The 20,511-nt window shown below is 38.8% G+C and overlaps 1 protein-coding gene across 4 annotated transcripts in view; it reads left to right on the top strand.

The window, feature by feature from the left end:
* The first annotated feature begins 4,214 nt into the window (after positions 1–4,214).
* The window catches only part of CEP43 (centrosomal protein 43), a 28,429-nt gene continuing 12,132 nt past the window's right edge, over positions 4,215–20,511 (top strand). The window contains exons 1-6 of one of the 4 annotated variants that reach the window (XM_026705112.2): positions 4,215–4,394; positions 7,876–7,929; positions 9,871–9,925; positions 12,421–12,509; positions 13,610–13,747; positions 14,172–14,255. In XM_026705112.2, the coding sequence (XP_026560897.2) occupies positions 4,311–4,394; positions 7,876–7,929; positions 9,871–9,925; positions 12,421–12,509; positions 13,610–13,747; positions 14,172–14,255 (504 nt within the window). In that variant the 5' untranslated portion in view covers positions 4,215–4,310. The remainder of the gene's footprint in view (positions 4,395–7,875; positions 7,930–9,870; positions 9,926–12,420; positions 12,510–13,609; positions 13,748–14,171; positions 14,256–20,511) is intronic. The other 3 variants (XM_026705113.2, XM_087938445.1, XM_087938450.1) reach the window with 3 other exon arrangements.

Genomic DNA, 20,511 nt, shown 5'->3' with positions numbered 1-20,511 from the left:
TCTTTCCGTGCTGGTAGAAGACAAAGAAAATGGGTTTGTGTTATACATTGCCTCTCAACATTGCTTAGATCACGGGTGTCCAACCATGGCAACTTTAAGACTTGTGGACTTCAACTCCCACAAGTCTTAAAGTTGCCAAGGTTGGACACCCCTGGCTTAGATTCTAATGGCTTGTCTTTCGTTTGATTGATATAAACATATATGTAAGACTAAACCTATGTACTTATACATGTCCTATATCCCTGCTGTAGAAAGTAAATAGGCAATGAAACACAGTAATACCATAAGCGATTATACACTGATCTTTTGAGACTTTTAAACTGTCGATAACTTAAATTTATTAAATCAGACTCGGTGAATAAGGGCATTTTAACTCCAGAGTGAGTGTATATCTGATATAGGTCTAGGAAATACCTCCTCTAAAGTTGGTGGAACTTTCAAGCAATCCTACTGAAACAGTCTGATCACATGTAATTAGCACACATCAACTCTAAATCAATGGGCTTTGCCAAGTCTGATATCATAAATGCACATTTGGTATATTTTTGTGAAACACTTAAAGATTATAGGTTTAATCTATAGAATGCTGTATTGGAAATATTCTATAAATTCTATAAATATTTAAAAATACCCAAGTAAAAGAAAGACAAATGCCCTGTATCCAAATGTGTTATTCAATCCTTGCAAGTTTGATTAGTATTGAGCAAACTGCTTAAACAGAAGCATACTGTGTAAATATAAACTGCATCTGATTAGTTGCAAGCTCATAAATCAGAATGAACTATAATGAAGGTTGTCCCAAAGTTGTTGTTTTTCCAACAGGCAAGTGGACTTTGTTTTTCTTTGAAGATGTTTTGCTTCTCATTCAAGAAGCTTCTTCAGCTCTAGATAATGAAGTTAATTCATATTTTATAATGGAGATCCTTTTGACACAGAAATGCTGGATTTGTTCAGCAATATTTGTGATTTTTCAGATGTTTTCTAAATATTTTGAGAAATGTATTCAACCTTTATTTTTTTTACAAGATTACCGTTGCAAACCTGAAACAGCCAAGTACCTATAGAACCCATGAATGACCTCTAAGGTATGGTCACAGTCATCACAGGCCTCAGTGTTTCATTATTTTCTTTTATTGTGTAATATTAAGGTTGCTTAATCATATAACAGATCCTGATAAATTTAGTGGAATCTGAGGAAATTGGAAGAAATGGCACCAGAACATACACACAGAATTAGTATCATTACAAACAATCTATTTACAATCCAGTTTGGAAGAATAAAAAAATATAAACAAGCAATACTTCATTACATATAGAGTTCAGATAAAAAGTAATACAAAACAAATTTTCTCAGAAAGTTTCAGCTAGTAAATAACCTTTATAGTCAGATTTCTTTGACAGACTACTTTGAAGACTGTTGCTTTTAAAGATTTGGACATGTCTTTTTAGTGCCACCTGCAGCATGATTCTAGAAGTAATTATCAGAAAGATAAAAAACACATTAAAGGGTTTAACTTTCATTATCCAGTACAATGCAGAAAAATTAGACATATTCCAGTAGTGTAGAGTTAATCTACACTACTGCCTTTGTGGGAGGCATTTCCAACATTGTATTGAGACACACTGTTTAACACAAATCATTTCAGTTTTTGTTAAAGACTTGGAGTTTACATTGCTAGCAAAAGATGGTTCTTCTGGAAAAGTTTGTTCAAGCTTATTTGTACTGATGAACATTTTTAGAATGTGCACTTCAGGAGCAGCAAAATGCAGAGGAACTTTTAACATTTTGGAACTAAAGGCAGTTGATCAATCTGGTAAATAATATTCATATTCAATTAATTTTTTATCAGGCATTCACTTACTGGAACAATTCTGCTCTTTGCAGTTAGCAATTTCATTTATGGATCTTTAATTTAAACTATTATTTTGTGATACCACATTTTTCCCTTATGTCTTCAACTATTATAAAATTGTAGCACAATACTTAAAGATGCTAGACACAACCAATCTATACATATCTGAAAATATATTAAATATAGTTCACATGTCACATCCATTACAGTGCACATTTTCAGCATGAAAATCTCAACATACCTGAAAGTTCAAATCATTGTGGCCTATACTTCTAACATTAGCTTATTCGTTATTTTTAATGTTTAATTAGCTGCTCATCTTTGTTAAAAATGGAAAATACAAATAGTAAAATTAAATACATATTAGAGGCTGGAATACTACTAACTTGAGAATAACTCCAATTAAATTATTTGTTGATTACTTCAAAGTATAATATTCCTGACAGCAGATAGAGGGTTGAAAATATGTGTCAATTTGCATTTAATACTTCAGCAATTTATTTAAGGAAAGTTTTTTTTAATATTGTACGGGTACTCATTTACTTATAACCATTCATTTAGCAACGCTTCAAAGTTACAACAACACTGAAAAAATGACTTAGATGACTTAAACCATCTTTGCATTTAAAATTGTAACATCTCCATGATCAAAATTTAAGCGTTTAGCAACCAGCATGTATTTAAGATGTAGTATCCTGCAGTCATATTATTGTCATTTGCTTCCAGCAAGCAAAATCAATGGGGGAAGCCAGATTTATTTAACAACAGATGATTCACTTAATAGCCATAGTGATGTAATTTATTTATTTATTTAATTTATGTTGCTGCCTATTCGCCCATGGCGACTCAAGGTGGCTTACACAATGTAAAACCATATTTAAAACAAAAAATAAAAACAAAAAAAACAAAAAGAATCAAATAAATTAGTAAAGTACAATAGAACAAAATTTGGGAAAACAAAAAACAAAACAAAAAACAAAAACCAAGTCCCCCCGCCCCAACGACAGCAGATCACATTAGTCATTTGATGGACCCCATCCCTCTCTGGGTTCCCCAGGCCCGCTGGCAGAACCAGGTCTTCGGTGCCTTTCGGAAGAGTGCTAGAGTGGAGACCATTCTAATCTCTGGGGGAATGATATTCTAGAGAGAGGGAGCCACCACGGAGAAGGCCCTTCTTCTGGGTCCCACCAGGTGTATCTCCCTCAGGGGTGGAACCTGCAACATTCCCTGCCTCCTCGCTCTAATGGGTCGGGTAGATGTGACTGGCAAGAGACGTTCCCTCAGATAACCCGGTCCCAAACCATGAAGGGCTTTAAAGGTGACAACCTTGAACTGCACCCGGAAGCAAATCAGCAACCAATGCAGCTTCTGCAGGAGAGGTGACACATGTGTACACTGGGGTCTGCACTAAACCATGTGGGCCACTGCATTTTGCACCAACTGGAGCTTCCAGATGCTCTTCAAGGGCAGCCCCATGTAGAGCATGTTGCAATAATCAAGACGGGAAGTGGCCAGGGCATTAGTGACTGTGAATAGGGACCTTTGATCCAGGAAAGGGCAGAACTGGTGCACAACCGGCAGTTGTGCAAAGGCCCTCCTGGCCATGACCACTACCTGCTCTTTGAACAGGAGTTGTGAGTCCAGGAAAACCCCTAGATTACACACAGGGTCTGTTTGGGGTAGTGCCACCCCATCCAAGATTAAAGGTGGTAATTCTCCCTGATTTGCTTAACAACTGCACATTGCCATTATTTTCTTATCATTGACAAGAAAATTATTTGCTAGTATCTTTTTTTCCCTTTGACTTCCACTCTTGGCTTTGGAACAAGTGCAAAGAAGAGCAACTAAGATGATTAAAGTTCTGGAGACTAAAACATATGAAGAGAGAGAGAGAGAAAGCAAGCACTGAGGCTACTTCGGTTCTTAGGAAAGAGATATTTGAACGAGAATTCAAGCTGAAGGAGGCCACCCAGGACAAGAAGTGGGGGGACATTATCCTCCCCCATGTCTCTTTTTTCTAGGGAAGGGATTGTTATTTTGCTGGAAAAAAACACCCAGCCACCCTGGGCTGAATATCAATATTCCACTTCATCCAGCTGGCATGATGTCCCATGTGGAAAGGCTGAGAAATTGCCTTCGCTCGCGCAAACCCAAACCGAGCTCCATCAAAATTCGCCGCTTTGTAAAAAAAAACAAAAAACTCCCGCCTCCGCGCCTCTCCAGCCAATCGCAGGGCTGGGTCCCCAAGTTGGCCGTCCGCACGTTCGAGGCGCCAAAGAGCGCGGGCTGCCCGCACGCCTCGCGCGGGTGACGCTTCCCCTTGGCGCCTTCGGGTGGACGGGAGGCCGGTTGGTCACGTGCTTCGACGAAGCCTCTCCCCTTCCGAGCAGAGGAACGAATCTGCGAGGCTGGGCAGATCGTGGCTTACAGTTTAGCCGGTTGTCAGGGAGAAACAAGATGGCAGCGGCGGAGGAAGATACAGAGCTGAGAGATCTCCTCGTGCAGACGCTGGAGACGAGCGGGGTGCTCAACAAAATCAAGGTGAAGGGGGCGAAGGGCGGGGCTAAGCCTTAGGTTTGAAGAGGCGGGGGAAAGAGACGGGCGAAGCGCGCCCGGGGCTTGCACGCTCGAGAGAGAATGGGCGCACGCCAGAGCGAAGCTGCCGGTCGCGCGGGCCGCAGAGGAGGTCGAGGACACGCCAGCCGTACCAACTCGTCTGCCGCGACCATCGCCGCTTTCAAGGGAGGCGAGCGGGGCGACGACGCTTTGCGCCGCCCTCGATTAAAGGTGGATGCGTCGAACTTTTAGTTGGGGGTCGAGAGGTGGACAGTATGAGTGGCCGTTAAGAAAGCCGGACTGGAATAGATAAAGGCCTCCTGAAGCCCCAACATTCTGTTTCCATGGTTTCCAAGGGGTGGTCGCGCGTGACCGGTCATTAGCAGCACTTAGGCCGCTACTTCTGACCCTGCAAATAGCCTGTGGTCATCGGGTGGAGAATGGCGACTGTTAACAGTCGTATCTCCAGGACGCTTTTTTTAAAAAAACAAAAAAAACCCGTTTTTTAAAGTTGTGAAGTTGGGGGCATCACCCGTAAGAACGACTCATTCCTGTTACACGAGAAAAGGTTTCCCCTTTGACTGCCCTGCCACTTTGGCTGTCCAGTTTAATTTTATGATGATAGGGTCAGTCTTCTCTATCCAGACCCTTGCACGTGTTGGACAATACTAGTCTGGTTAGAATTATATGGGAGCTGGAAGTTGCACCCCCATCCATATTTTCTAGGGTATTGGGATAAGAAAGTCTGCCTCAGGTTCACAATGAAAAGAAAGATTAATCCTACATTTTACAGTTATTTTCCTAAGGAACCCAAGGTGATGTACTTGATTATGCTTCTCCCCTGCTACCTCTGTTCTCACAGCAATCTTATGGTCTAATCTTACGGTCTAAATTAAACTGAAAAGTAGTGACTGCTACCAGATTATCTGCTATACTTTGTGTCACAGATTAGATCAAAATACAGGTAGTTTTTTTTTTCCTGTCACTATGTCCCAGCATTATAATTTTATATTCCAGGAAATACCAGGTCTGCTGGATAGTTAAAAAAAACCCAAAGAAGAAAATGTTCCATGAGAAAACATGTAGCTTTTGTGACAGTACTGCATGGACACTAACATGAAGCCATCAGGAATTGTACCTGAATCCAATGAGATTTTTTAATTTTAGCTATCTTTTGTGTTCTTGTATTAAAAGGTGCTGGACAACTCTGCAATACCTTTATAAAAGATTTGATTATTAGAATGTGAACATATTACATCCTATTTCCTGTGAAAAAGTAGATAAATGCAAAAATTTCCCATTTTAGGGAAAGAGTCAGTTTGCAGCTCCAGAATGTCTCAAGAGAATACAGATTATTTGGACCCCACATAAGAATCTGGATGCAAGGAGATCCAGGATCAATAAGAAACATTTCTTCATACAGTAGTGTACATATGGAATCATTTCATTCATGGCAATCAGTTCTATTAAGGGCCACCCATTAGTAGGGGATTTGATACACTCACAGAGGACAGGATTATCATTGGTAACTAGTCTTAATAGTTATACTATTGCCAGAATTGAAGGCACAATATGATAAGTACCACAAAGCAGGGTTTTAGGCTGATCTCTCTTCTCCCACCAACATTGATTTGAACTTGCCCTAGGGAACAAAGAACCTATTCAGCAGTGTGCCTCAAGTTCTCTTAGAGCTGATCTAGAAGGATATCAGGATCAATGGTATTGATAGTTTCTAAGAGATTGCATGATGCACCACCCATCCCAAGCTCTCTAAAAATTTATCTACAAGTGCAATCAATACCATCTCAGTATTGTAACCCAGCTGTGGGATCCAAATAATCTGTATTCTCTCGAGACATTCTGGAGCTGCAAACTATCTTTCCCTAAAATGGGAAATTTTTAGATCAAATAAAAATTGTATTGTTGGATAAGGGACAATGTATTAGAGAGGAATGGGTCACTGCCTCTTGCTGGGGGAACTATTCCATCCCTCAAGGATGATTTAACACCAGATCTCCTTAGAGGCTTTAACCAAGAAGGAGTAATATAGATGTTAATTAGTTGCATCAGTCTGATTTTAAACCCTTCCCAGGTAATCATTTACACCATTCCTCAGTCAGCTGCAAATAATTTATATAGCCAGAGTTCAACTAGAGTGAATTTAAGTGACTTTATCTGGTAAATGGGGAATAGGGTAGGGTAGGGTAGGGTAGGAATAGAATAGAATAGAATAGAATAGAATAGAATGTCTTCTAGTTTAGCCTCCCTGCTCAAGAGGGAGACCCTATACCATTTCAGACAAGTGGCTATCCAGTCTCTTCTCAAAAACCTCCAGTAATGAAGCACAGACGATTTCTGAAAGCAAGCTGTTCCACTAGTTATCTTCATAGTAGCCTTGAAAATGTTTCTCTAACTCTACTTCCCCAAAAACAAATTTAAAAAACATGACTGGATAGTACCAGCTAGAATTTTTATTTTATCACAAGACAGAGCTTTTGCTATGCACATTGAAATCTGGATCTTGCTTCTGTTTTGTCTTAATCAGTATTTTTTAAAATTGCTTATTGTATGTGTATGTATGTATGTATGAATGTATCCATGTATGTATCCATCTAAAGTATATGTGGAATAAGAAATGGTGTTATCTCAACATAAAAGCTAAATTTTAGATTTCATACAAGTCTGAGGAAAGTCATGTCTCCCAGAAAAAATGGTTTTAAATGAAATTGTTTTAATGGTATTATCCAGGAACTATAAAGTTTACTTTTATGATTGTTTTATTTATATATAGATTAAAATTTAATGAAATTGTTTTGTAATAATAAAGTTATAATTATTTGATTTCTTGCTCAAAGTTGATAGTTTGATTGTGTAGCATTAAGTTGGCTCCAACTCTCAATGACAGCATAAAGTTTTTCCATTATGATCTGTCCCTAGCCTGATCCTTCAGATGTTCCAGTGATGCAGCCAAATCCACCATAATTCAGGCCTTCTACCTTGCTGCTGGTCATTCTTTTCTTCTCTTTCCTTCCACCTTTCCCAGCATTAGAACTTTCTCTAGAGAGCTATACTTTGTATAGTATGTATAGTATGATAATTTTGTTCAGATGAGACCTGTATATGTTTAAAATATTTCATTTTATTCTTCAGCCAAAAGGTTCCTGGAGCACTTTTTAATAAGATTAGCAGGTTCATCCCTGTCCATAAGCTTATAAACTCACAACATAAGGCATAAAAAGGTAATGGAAATATGTTAGTTCTTACAGTTTCATATCTCAAGTAATTGAGAAGACAATAAATCAGGATGTGTAGTGGAGTAACTAATGATTATAGTTGAACATAAACCATGAGCAACCGAATTGTGAAAGAGCAGGTGAAAATCCAACTGCTTCTTTGTCCCTGTCACTTCACATGTGGCTTGCTTGTTATCTAAAATACATCATCTTACACAAAACTTTCATCATAGGCAGAATTGCGGGCAGCTGTATTTTTAGCACTTGAAGAGCAAGAAAAAGTTGAGGTAAGACACCAAAGTAAATGTTTAAATTGGTTGTAATGGTATACATCAGGGGTGTCAAATTCGATTTCATTGAGGGCTGCATCAGGTATGTGTTAGATCTTGGGGATTGGGGTGGGTATGGCCAGGGTGGGCGTGGCCAGATTGACATATCTCATGTCGGCACCTGTGGTAGGCTGAGCGCTCTGCCAGCGAAAGCAGATTCCTGATCTCTGTTTTCAGCTGCGACAGCCTCCTGTGACCTCTTGCCAGTGAAAACGGAGCTTGAGTGGGCCACACATGCCCTCTGTGGGCCCTGTTTTCAGCCGTGTCAGCCTCCTGCAGCCAGTGAAAACAGCTTGGGGGGGGTGCATGTGGCCCTCCCAGGTCCTGTTTTCAGAGCTCCCTTGTTAGCAGAGGGTTGCAAGAGGCCATCGTGGCTGAAAACGGCCCAGAGAGGCATGTGCGCGTGCCCCAAGCTCTGTTTGCACCCCCAGCTCCATTTTCACTGGCAGAGATACCGCGGGCCAGTACTTCGCTATTTCCAAGGTAGCCTTGTGGCCAGATCTAAGCACCCTGCGGGCCAGATCTGGCCCCCAGGCCATGAGTTTGACACCCCTGATAAATATCTCTTTTTGTTGACACTTTTAAGTAAAGGAACAATATGAGTATGCTTAACTATTTCTGGTCCTCAGGTAATGTCTATGGAGATTCTCAGTGATCCAGCTCATAGTTGTCCCAAAGATGCTTTTTCAAGAGGCAGCTGAACTTCCTTGTTTTTCTTTGAAAATGTTTTGCTTCTCATCCAAGAAGCTGAAGAAGTTTCTTGGATGAGAAGCTAAATGTCTTCAAATAAAAACAAAGTCCAGTTGCCTCTTGAAAAAGCACCTTTGAGGTCCTCAGGTAATGTTAGGTGCTGACTCTTAAAGGGAGGGAGAAGGCTGTAGGGTTTCTTTTCACTTGATAATTTGTAACATCTGAAAAAGCTAACTGCCACAGATGAACACAATATGGTTTCCCAAGATGTCAGCAATATCAGCCCACCTGCATTTGCTGTGGGACCATCGTTTCAGAAATAAAAGTTTTACTGGTATTATCTTTAAGGCTGTTTGGGATGTTATGGTACTTTTCTTTAGTGACTCCATGCTGGAATGCCTTTTTAGTCCCCTCTCTTTAGCTGACAATCCCACCATATAGAGATCATCCTTAACTTGCAACCGTCATGGAGCCAGCCCATTATAGTCATGAATTGTGGTGATTATAAAGTGGATCATTACATGACTGACAGTTTTATAACTTTTTGCAGCAGTCATTAGCAAATCATTATGGTCATCAAATGAATCGACAGTCATTAAGTGAATGCCATGATTGTTAAAATGAACTAATTGTTCACTTTGGGGCATTTTTGCCAAAAATGCTAAGTAAATGCCAGGTTTTTTTGGGGGGGGGAGAATACCAAATCACAGTCACGTGACCAAAGCACATTGCAAATGGAGATAAATGTGGGCCAGTTGTTGAGGGCCTGAATTGTATTTACATGACTACGGAGTGGAAACCATGGGAGCTTCATAATTAGGTTGTAATTTCCTTTTGGGGGAGTGATCTGTTATAACTTTGAATGGTTTCTAAGATGAGGATTATCTGTATAGTATTGACTTTTTATCTAGTTCTGATGGTTGTTGAACACTCGGATCAGCTTGTTATTTCTACTAAATCATTGACTGCTCTTTGATTCTGATGACGGACCAAAAAGATGTTCATTTAAGTTAAGAGAAATATCATTCTGTTATTTGCCTCTTCAGTATAAATCCCATCATTACTTATTTATTAAATTCATATGCTATCCATCTCATTGATAAAGCAACTCTTGAGTGCTTTATTGCTTTTATTATATTGCTTTGAAGTAGTGAATATTTTGCAGTGTAGGAAAATCTCTTTAACTCTTTTCTTTCTTTTTTTGAGCAGAATAAAACTCCTCTGGTAAATGAAAGTTTGAAAAAGTTTTTAAGCACAAAAGATGGTAAGCCTCTTTTCTATTCATTAAAATTACAGTATGTGTTTCACAAAAAGTGATCATGTGATGATGAAAGGGAGAATGTAGAGAGCAAGTAAACAACCTTGACAAAATACTGCAACAACCATTTTCTAGGCAAAAAGAGCTGAAACATTTTTTTAAGTCTGAAAAAAATAGATAACAATTGAAAACAGCTCAGGTTCCTCCTTTCTAATTCACTGAAATATGAGAAGGGCAATTCTGTTATAGCCAATCTCAGGTAAAGATGTTTAGCCTTTCTGCAGAATATTTTTTGGGTGTGGTCTACATAGTGGAACTGACATGGATTGAATGAATTACTGTTGTACTGAACTAGCAGAATTATTTCATTTTTTCTTGTATGAGATCAAAAAAGAAATCTAACCTTTTATTGCTCCTTGAAAAAGTTATTATTCACATTCTTTCCACATGGCAAATGAAAATTATAATATATCCATATCCATAGGTATTCAGTGAAACCATGTGGGTCATTGTAATAATGTACATAATGTTATTATTTGACAAGATGTTTTTGGTAAACAACTTTAATTAAATTTAAACAGAAATGCCAAGATTCAGTATTAAAAATCAGTTGCATGAAACAAGTCTGCTGGTGATCTAGCTTCACCATTGAAAAAGAATTTGGGAAGAAAGGTTAAATACGAACTAAAGACCAATATATATTCCTTTATGTTTTAAAAATAATAATTATAACTTTTATATTTTTATATTTATTACATTTAGCACTAAAAATACTCTAGATTCTTCACATGTTGGCCTTATAAAGATGTAAGAATTTTAGTAAAATAAAGTACTGTATTGAGATTTCTGGGTAAGGAGGAGAAATCAGGCTTACCTGAATCATCCCAGGGAATATATAAACATACTGTAATTCATGATAAGGTGACATTCAAACTGAGAAGTCCTTCTTCATAACTTACAACTACAGTCTTTTTCCACTTATGAAATAATAGCCATTGAGTTCATTTGGAACTGTGATGTCATTCTCTTAAGTGCTAAGCTACATTAGTTTAAGAATATACGGGCCAATAAGAAAATGTAGCCTTGCAAAGTTATTTATTTATTTAGAATATGTATATGTTCTAAACATTGCTTAACTCAAGCAATAAATGACTTCATGAAGCATACAAAATATAAAAGTAAAATGGAACATGAGCCTAAAACAAAACGATTAACTGGTGATCAGAAACTAAGATTTATTGTACCACATGAAATGGGAACTCAGAGGCTCACCTCGACCCACGTGCCAGGGGAAAGAGTCCCAATTTCTTTTTTTAAAGTCTGCATATAATGGATGGCCAAAAGCCTTCTTCGAGAAAGGACACTTCCTGGGTTTCACAAGGTAACATTGCTTCAAAAACGGGACCCAGAGCATCACCTCATTGGAGCATGTAAGATGGACAGAAAATGTTAAGAAAAGGCAGTCATGCAAATAACCTGGCAGTATGCCATGCAGGGCTTTGTAGATAATACCTTTGAATTAAATATTTATTACTTAATGCATCTTGGAGATACTTAGATCTAGATCAGACTAAGCACCATGGTGCCTGAGGGATCCAATATTGGTGCTTCTCATATTTCCCATTCTGACTTTTTAAAATATATTTAATTAAAAATTAATTAGGAAGATGTCATAAAGCAGAGGTGGGGAACAACGGCTCCTTCATGACTTGTGGACTTCAACTCTCAGAATGGCTGGCACAGTCATAAAAGGGTCCTTGCTCCCCACCCCTGTTATAAAGCAAAATTCTAGGTTCTTGCTATAAGGACCAGTTTCTCTCCCCTCAAAAAAATAAGTATGAACTTTTGAAACCCCAACCCCCTCCCCCATAGTCTGATGTGGATTCCACCAATCCGCAAGTGCGAACATGTTATTTTCCCCTCGTCTCTGGGAAAGCAACTAAGGAAAGGTTCCCAGGAGTTTTCTACCGGTGTTGGAATCTATATGGCTCCTTCTCTTCTTTCAATCTCCAAGAGGTGAGATATTTAGGTTACATTGAGCGGGAAACAATTAACTGTATCAAAACCACCACCACCCTTTTCTTCCATCGAAGAACGACCGATACACAGATCTGACACTTGCATCGTATTTATAGGAATGCCTTAGAACCCCCACTCCCACCTTAATTTCCACTGGAATTATATCATGGACTTTAAATAGCTACTTTATGAGAATGTCCATGTCCCCTCCTGTCAAGTATTTTGCAAATAGGCAAGCATCCCAAAGGCAGTCATTTGATTAACAGGCCCACAGTTGTATTCTCAAAATTCTAATCCGCTTCTGTCCATACTGTAGAACATTATTGAACTTCAAAATGCTTTTCTGTTATATTAAAAATCCTAAGTTCCTTTTGAATATTAAAATCTTTTATTTTTTAATCCAAAATGTATTTGCTAAATTAAATTATGTGACTTAATTAACAGTTGTAATTAAAAGACATTTAATATGCTTTCTTTAAAAGGCCGATTGGTGGCTAGTCTTGTTGCTGAATTTCTTCAGTTCTTCAATCTTGATTTTACTTTAGCTGTGTTTCAACCTGAATCAAGCACAGTAAGCGTTTTTAATATTTTTATTTCAACATTATACTCTGATATTGTTCTGGTTTAATGGAACCTGAATTCATTTTTAAACTTAATTAGTATGCTGTTTTGGCAAATCCTGAACGGGAATATAGTCATGCTCACTATAGATTAAATGCAGGAGAAGTTGAATCTAATGTTTCAGTGTCTCATTTATGCTGTGATGCTATAATTAAATTACAGATTTCTGAGTTTTTGTTTATTTGACTTAGACCAAGATAGAAGTAAAGAATATTCAGTTAAGTAGCCTATAACACAATGGTTGTCAATCTTTTCTTCACCGTGGACCCCCTTTAAATATATTTTGTGGTCACAGACTCTCAAGATTTAACGCAAAATTTAAATCATAACATTTCTTTAAGCTTGACAACAAGCTTTTGTTTTGGATAATTCAAAAACAAGCCTCTAGGTTTAGAAAACAATTTGCATTTTCAATATCACAAACTTTAGTTGCTCTATAAAGACCTACATCATATATACTATAGATAATTCTGAATGGTTCTGGGTGACGTAGTATAGTGTAGTGTAGTATAATGTAAAATACAATACAATACATTTATTTACTTACTATAATTAGAAGTTATACTATAATAGCCACAATAAAGTCACATGACTTGTGGACTTCAACTCTCAGAATGGCAGGCACAGTCATAAAAGGGTCCTTCCATAAATGAACATTTTTTCCAGTACAATCATGGTTGGCTATGTTTGTAGTATCTGGTAGAGAGCTCATTTACTTAGCTTAAAATTTAAGCTGGAGAAGAATTTGGAAGGTGAGAAAGCATAATACCTGTCACACCTCAAGTTCATTTGTATAGAAAACTGTAGAATTAAATAAGAATTCTACAAGACCAATGAAAAATGGGAAAATTAAAAGAAAAAGAGGACATTTGTGGCACGGACATCTGCATATTGTAAAAAGGAATTTATGACTATGAATTTTGACATGAAAATGTTTTATATTCAGTTTGCTGTAAAAAAAATTTTTTTTAGAGAACTGCTAAACTTCCTTTTGGCTTAGAGTTGCATATATGTGTACATGTGTGTGTATCTGTGTTTGTGTTTTTGCAGTCAAATGGACTTGAACCTCGAGAAAGTTTAGCTCAGGACTTGGGCATTTTAGAACCTAAAGCCCCAGTAGATGGGCCCTTGCTACTGGAAGTGGTCAGAAGATGTCAGCAGAAAAAAGGCTTTTCTAACAGTGGAGATGTAAGACTGTTAACATCCTAACCATGTTAATGAATTCTTCATTTTGATGTAGGTACTTTGAAGAGCAAATTACTGTTGAAATAGTGATGTTTATTTAGAATGTTTTGTAGTGTTTCCTTTGGAGAGAGTATGTCAGTACCGTTTTTGTGTGCATGTCCAAGTCAATCTTGATTCCTAGTGATTAAGCAAACAAGTTACTTAAGTTTTCTTGGCAACATTTTCAGAAGTGGTTTGCCTTTGCCTTCTTCCTAGGGCTGAGGAAGAATGACTGGCTCCAAATTGCCCATCTGGCAGGATTCAATTTCCTTAGTCCTGTTCAAACATCTTAACCATTGGACTATACTGGCCTTTATATCTCTACTGCTTAATTGTATTCTAATAAAATCATATTTTATATTGACTGGTTTTCTACATTTCTATTTAGGTAGCTCCAGTAATATCTGAAAATGTACATTCACCTCCAAAATCATCAGATGAAAAATCTAATATACTTTCAGTGCCAAGTAAGGTAAGCTGGAATAGTAAAACAAAGCATATTTTTAAAAGTGATATTTCTAGAATCTAATGTTAGTCTACAAATTATTTGTAATATTACCAAGGTAAATATATATTACCATAATAGCTATATCACAAATATATACTTACATTAAAGTTATAAATTTATTTTATAGAAATAATTATGGAATTTTATGTACTGTATGCACATACAGAGCAATTGTAGGTTGATCCTTCACTATTTTCAAAAAATTGCTGACTTGTGGTTGTCAAAACTGGAGATGAGAATGGCTTTGACAAGCTTTTCAGCCTAGCAAATCTTTGTTTTAAAATTATCTGAACTATCCTACTGCTGAAAGCTGTTTTGAGGCCTAATCACTGGCAGCTTGTTGAGATTTTCATACTTGCAATTGAAGCTCCACCTTCCCTTGGCATTTCTTTTAGGGATAAAGTTGTAAAATAGCTTTGGACAGAAATTGCTTAATGGGTTTGATTTGGAAAATATGTCTAGGGTACTTGATATTTTAAAGCAAAACAAACTAATGTATAGTTAGCAAAAACATACAAATAGATTTTTATACAATCAAATATCAGAATTGATGGTAGGAAGCACCAATATGGCTTTTTCAATAAATCATGAATAAAAATACCCTAAAATTAAATTGTCTCTGATTCTTAAGTATAGTACCATGTTATTGGTCTGTGGGAGAATTGTTCAGTAATTTTATTGTCTTAACAATCCAACTTCACTCTACTGGGGGTCCTTGGCTTACAACAGTCCATATTGTGATTATTCTGAGTTACAATGGTACTGAAAAAAGTGAATTTCACACTTACAACTATTGCAGCATCCCCATGCTCAAAATTCACGTGCTTGGAAACTGACTCATGTTCATCATCTTTTATAACTGCTGACAAGCAAAGTCAGTGGAGAATCCAGATTCACTTTACAGCTGTGTTATTAATTTAACAAGTGCTTCACTTAACAACTGTGGCAAGAATGGTCATAAAATGGGGCAAAATCTACTTAACAAATGTCTCGCTTAGCAACAGAAATTTTGGGCTCAATTGTGGTCCTAAGTCGAAGACTACCTGTATTTTGTATTTCTCCTATGTAATTTTTATCTTGTTAAACCATTCTTGACCTTTTTTAAATTTCTAATGTTCATGTTCAAAAATTGTTTAATTATACAGATGAAGTTTTTTTTAGGACATACTGTTTTTTGTTATACACAGAAACTTAGTGGGGCAGATTTTGATAGTGATGTCTGAGCAAGTAATCAATAGTGTTATAAGTTTTAGTAGGTTTACTTAAAAAAACAAGGAGTACAGGATTTTCAGAGGGAAATGTGCCAGTATTGTATAGCATTAAAATAAATATTGAATAAATATTAAATTGACTGATTAATTTATGATTAAGAGATAATTAATTTTTCTTTCTCAGAGGGAGTGATGCCCATATATTTTAAAAAAAGCAGTGATACTATTAAACAAAGATAGGGCAAATATGAAGATGTGGCTCCTGGGATTCTTTTGAATTCTTCTGTTCATTCCATAGGGATGCAGAGAAGAGGTCTTTTTCTGGAATGCTTTTTCCACAACCCCCACCAAATTTGGCCCATTTAAAGTTAGGTCTTTCTTTTCACAATTTTTCCCACAATTTTTTGTCCCATTCTGTTTTATTTTCAGAGACCTATACTGCTAGAGTATGGCTAGTCAAAACAGACAAATTTCAACCTTGTTTATGTAATTTAGTTCCATCATTCTATTGGGTTGGAAAAGTTTTTTAAAAAGAATCCTTCTTTTGATCATGAAGAGGTTGCTGTCTCAAGTGAAAATTCTAGTTAAAGTGATTTAAAAAGAAATAGTTACAAGCCCAGTTGTATAGTATTTGGAAGATATGACTATCAGTATCTGAATCCATTGCCGTGTGCCTTTTAGCCAGGATATTGGATTGAGTTTGTTTTTGTTTGCCTTGGTGGGAATGTATACCAGGATCTACTGTATATGAGAGGAAGTCTGTCTTTTAATTTTCTTCAGTATACTTAATCCTTGCTTATCAACTGCCTTATTCAGCAACCATTTGAGATTACAATGGTGCTGAAAAAAATAACTTTATGATCAATGTTCACAATTGTGACCCTTGCAGCATCTCTTAGACACACGATCACCATTGTACTCATTGCTTGTTGCCCTGGGCTTGACCTGTTGTAAGCAGGCACACTTTGAAAACAATGAGCTGGCAAAAACAAATGATTCTATATTATGTGCCTGCTTCTTCTCCAATAAATGTAAATTCAAACATTAATCCCATTCTTGTTTATTATCTCAGCACAGGGGAACATTCCAAATGGCAAGGAGTAGTTACAAGGCAAACAAAAGTCAGTGTCAAACTGATTAGTCTTGTCAGTTTTGAGCCAGCTATCCCAGTGTTGCTAGCTCCAAAGGGTGGGGAAGTGGGGAGAAGGAAAGCACAGTCTCTGTCATGTGATTTCCTACTTAGGTACCACTTCCCTTAATGATCAAATTGCCAGTTGCAATTTGTTAGCTAAACAAGGACTATATGTATTTGGGGGTTTTGACAATATTTTCTGAAATTTGAGAATACTATTTTGCAGGTGTAGTTTTCTAGGTCAGGCCATGTTCATAAGGTGGTGCTGTGAGGCTGCTATTTTATATACACATTGGCCTTTAGTATCTTACAATATTTTATTTTGTCTTCATACTGTATCTGCATAAATTGTAAAGTGAGATCAACTAGAATAAAAGATCTTGACAAGTCATAGATTTTGAAGAAAAAAGAAATAATATCAATTCAAATATAGGTTTAAACGAATATAGAAAATACACTTTTTAAAAAGAAAAAATATATAAATAAAACACAGGTGTATAACTAACAGTTTTAGCTAATGTTTACCATCTGTCTCTAAGGATGTAATCAATATTGTCATGTTCAAGGATGATGTGTATAAGGAAAAAGTTCAAATGAAATCTAGGCAAGAGATAAATGGTCACAAATTGTTACACGTGGGATAGAAAAGCAGATCAGGAATGTTTTTAATTTCCAGCAGTTGACAGTTATACAACCTTGGTTATATTAGATTAATCCAATGTGCTGTATGTAGGAGTACCTTGAAGAATGTCCAAAAACTTCAGTCAGTGCAGTATATGAGAGCTGAGCTACTCACTGGTAGTGCATAATAACAGAAATCATGCTTGTACTGGAGGAGTTTAGTTGCTGTTCAAGCTGTTGATTTTATTCTGTGCATAAAAAAGGTTTAGGGCAGAGGTGGTATTCAGCAGGTTCTGACCAGTTCTGGATAACCGGTAGTAGAAATTTTGAGTAGTTCGGAGAACTGGTAGCGGAAATTTTGAGTAGTTTGGAATACCACCTCTGACTGCCCCTGCCCCCATCTATTCTCTGCCTCCCGAGTCCCAGCTGATCGGCTGGGTCTTCTTTGGTTGCCCTGCACAGGAGAACAGAGCTGGAAAGCAGGTTAGTGGAGTGGGGGAGAGAATGAGGATTTTACAGTATCCTTCCCCTGCCACACCCACCAAGCCATGCCACACCCACAGAACTGGTAGTAAGAAATTTTGAATCCCACCACTGGTTTAGGGGCTATTTATCTGAATGACTTAATATGAATCTGTAGAGAAACTAAGTTCGGCAATAGAGATCTCCTTGAAGATAACTGAACTTTCATTGTTTGATGGATACACAGAAGCGTTTTTCTGTATATAAAACAGAGAATCTTTTCAGTATAGTTAACATATCTACTGAAGAGAGAAAGGGTAACAAATGATACCTTGTTTTAACCTGAACGTAGTGTTTTGGAAATGGAGAACATAGATCCCAGTGACTGTTTAGAACCAATACCATAGATCAGAACTTGCAACTAATATGTTACGTATAATTGAGCTGTATACAGATAGTCCTTGACTTACAACTAGTCACTTAATGACTGAAGTTATGATGCACTTGAAAAATGCTACTTACTGCCTGTCCTTGAAGTTACAACTGCTGCATCAGTCTTTTACCACATAAAGTCATATGATTGCATTTTGGGCACTTGGCAACCAGCTCTTACCTTTTTTTGACGTTTCCAACAAAAACGTCCATTGAGTAAGTGGATTTGTACCTACTGGATTTGCTTAACAACCATGGTAACTTGCTTTATAATCACCATAAAAATAGTCATAAAAGTGAGTTTGGTCAGGTGGTGGCTCAAGTTACAACTGCAGGAACTGCAACTTACAATTACAAATTCTGGGCTCAATTGTGATTATAAGTTGAAGACTACCTGTAATTGCAAATCCAGCAATATTCTATAGCAGTGATGGCTAACCTTTTCCACGTTGCATGCCAAAAGTGTGTGCACACATAAATGGTGCTTTTAATGTATGTACAGTAGCATTTCATAATGAATTATGAATAAGTTTTATTCAAATGATGTTGATTAGCCTGGATGTACTGTTTGAATTTTCAATTCAAGTTGTATACATTATGTTAATTTTAAGGATAATTTTGTAAATAGTAATAGAAGCTATATAATCAAAGACATTTAATATACTGCAACATGGAGCAGTATGTTTTTTGTGGCAGAAAAAATAAACGTATTCTCTATTTCAGAGTTGAAACCTTTCTCCTCAAGGCTGCAGTTTATTATAGAATTGTACATTGAAAATTCTATTTAATAAATGGGTGTGTGGTCAAGATAGAAAAGTAAACTCAGATAAAAAAGTGGTGGACCCAGAAAGCAACATTTACAGTTTAAAAAGCCCTAGCAAAACAAAACAAAACAAAAATTATATATTGTGTTTCTCCAACAATACGGCCTCCCTAGTAGGAAGTCCCAGCATGTTTTATAGGCATAAAATCAAATTAAGCCCCTCACCCCAAATTAAGGCCTATATTAAACATGCAAAATGCGGGGAATGGTGGGGGGGGCTTGCCGTTAGGAAGTACTTTTGTTGCATATCTGGATATGTTGCTGTCTATGGTGACTTCGGCGTTGGTGGGGCACTTTGTATCGGGAGACCTTCCGCCACCGTTGCTTTCCCTTCTCCTCGTGCTGCCATGGTGTTTAGAGCAATACCACGGCATTTGGTGCAGCCACGCACGGCCAGCCAGGGCTCCACCCTGCAACCAGAGCCCAGCGGAGACACTTGGCTTCAGGTGCTCCTGTTGCCGCCTTCCCTTCGCCTCCGAAGGCAAAGGCAATTCTTTTAAAAACGATGCCCTACTATCGGTACGAGAAAAGCCTCCCCTGTCCGAGAGGGCAGCCCAACCCCACGTGGGGAGGCAAATCTCCTGGGGCTGTGGCGCAGGATCAGCCCACCCCAGGAGAAGTGCCCAGCCGCCATCTCTGCCTGGCGCCTGGCAGAGCGCAAAGAGCTTTGCCTGGGTGCCCAACGCAGCTGACAGGCGGGCCCTCCTCCTGCCCGGCGGAGCTCTCGCCAAGGCAGCGAGCCCGAACCCGAAGGGGCCACCGGGAGAGGCTGCCCAAGGCAATGATAGCACCCACCTCCCCGTCGCAGACAGGGAGGTGAGGCGACAACAGTGCTGCTTCCCTGGCCGGTGGGTCCGGCAGAGAGACCCTGAAGCTGCCCATCCTTTCCACCCCTCGCCCAGCCTGTCCCCGTCCCCACACATCACCAAATGCACCGGCAGCTCCAAACGGTGTAGCGGCATGGGCATCAGGTAGAGGCACTCACTTGGTGGGGCTCAGCTCGGAGGAGGACGCGGCACAGGCCGTCGCCTTGCCTCCCTTTCCACAGATGGGTGAGCACTATCACTGCGTCGGGCGGCCTCTCCCGGTGGCCCCTTCAGGTTTGGGCTGGAGGGACTTGGGAAGGAAGCCAAGCTCGGGTAGGCCCAGCTCTTTTGCTTGGCAGGCAGGCGTGCACCTGCGGCTCACTTTCCCGGCTCTGCCCAGCCCTCACGGCTCTGGCGTGGTCCTGGTAGGATGAGCGGAGGGCCTGGCAGGGAGGCGCTCGCTGCCTTGGCAAGAGCTCCGCTGCTGGGCAGGAGGGCCTGTCTGTCAGCTGCGCTGCATGCCCCAGGCGAAGCTCTTCGGGCTCTGCCCGGTGCCAGGCAGGGATGGTGGCTGGGCGTTTCTCCTGGGGTGGGCCGATCCTGTGCTACAGCCCCAGGAGATTCGCCTCCCCACGTGGGGTTGGGCTGCCCTCTCAGGCAGGGGAGGCTTTTCTCGTACTGGTAGTAGGGCGTCGTTTTTAAAAGAATTGCCTTTGTCTTCGGAGGCGAAGGG

The sequence above is a fragment of the Pseudonaja textilis genome, chromosome 1 (genome assembly GCF_049901715.1).
Source record: "Pseudonaja textilis isolate UNSWEBS1 chromosome 1, rPseTex1.2, whole genome shotgun sequence".
In the NCBI taxonomy this organism is placed as follows: domain Eukaryota; kingdom Metazoa; phylum Chordata; class Lepidosauria; order Squamata; family Elapidae; genus Pseudonaja; species Pseudonaja textilis.
This window is presented reverse-complemented; position numbering and strand designations above follow the sequence as displayed.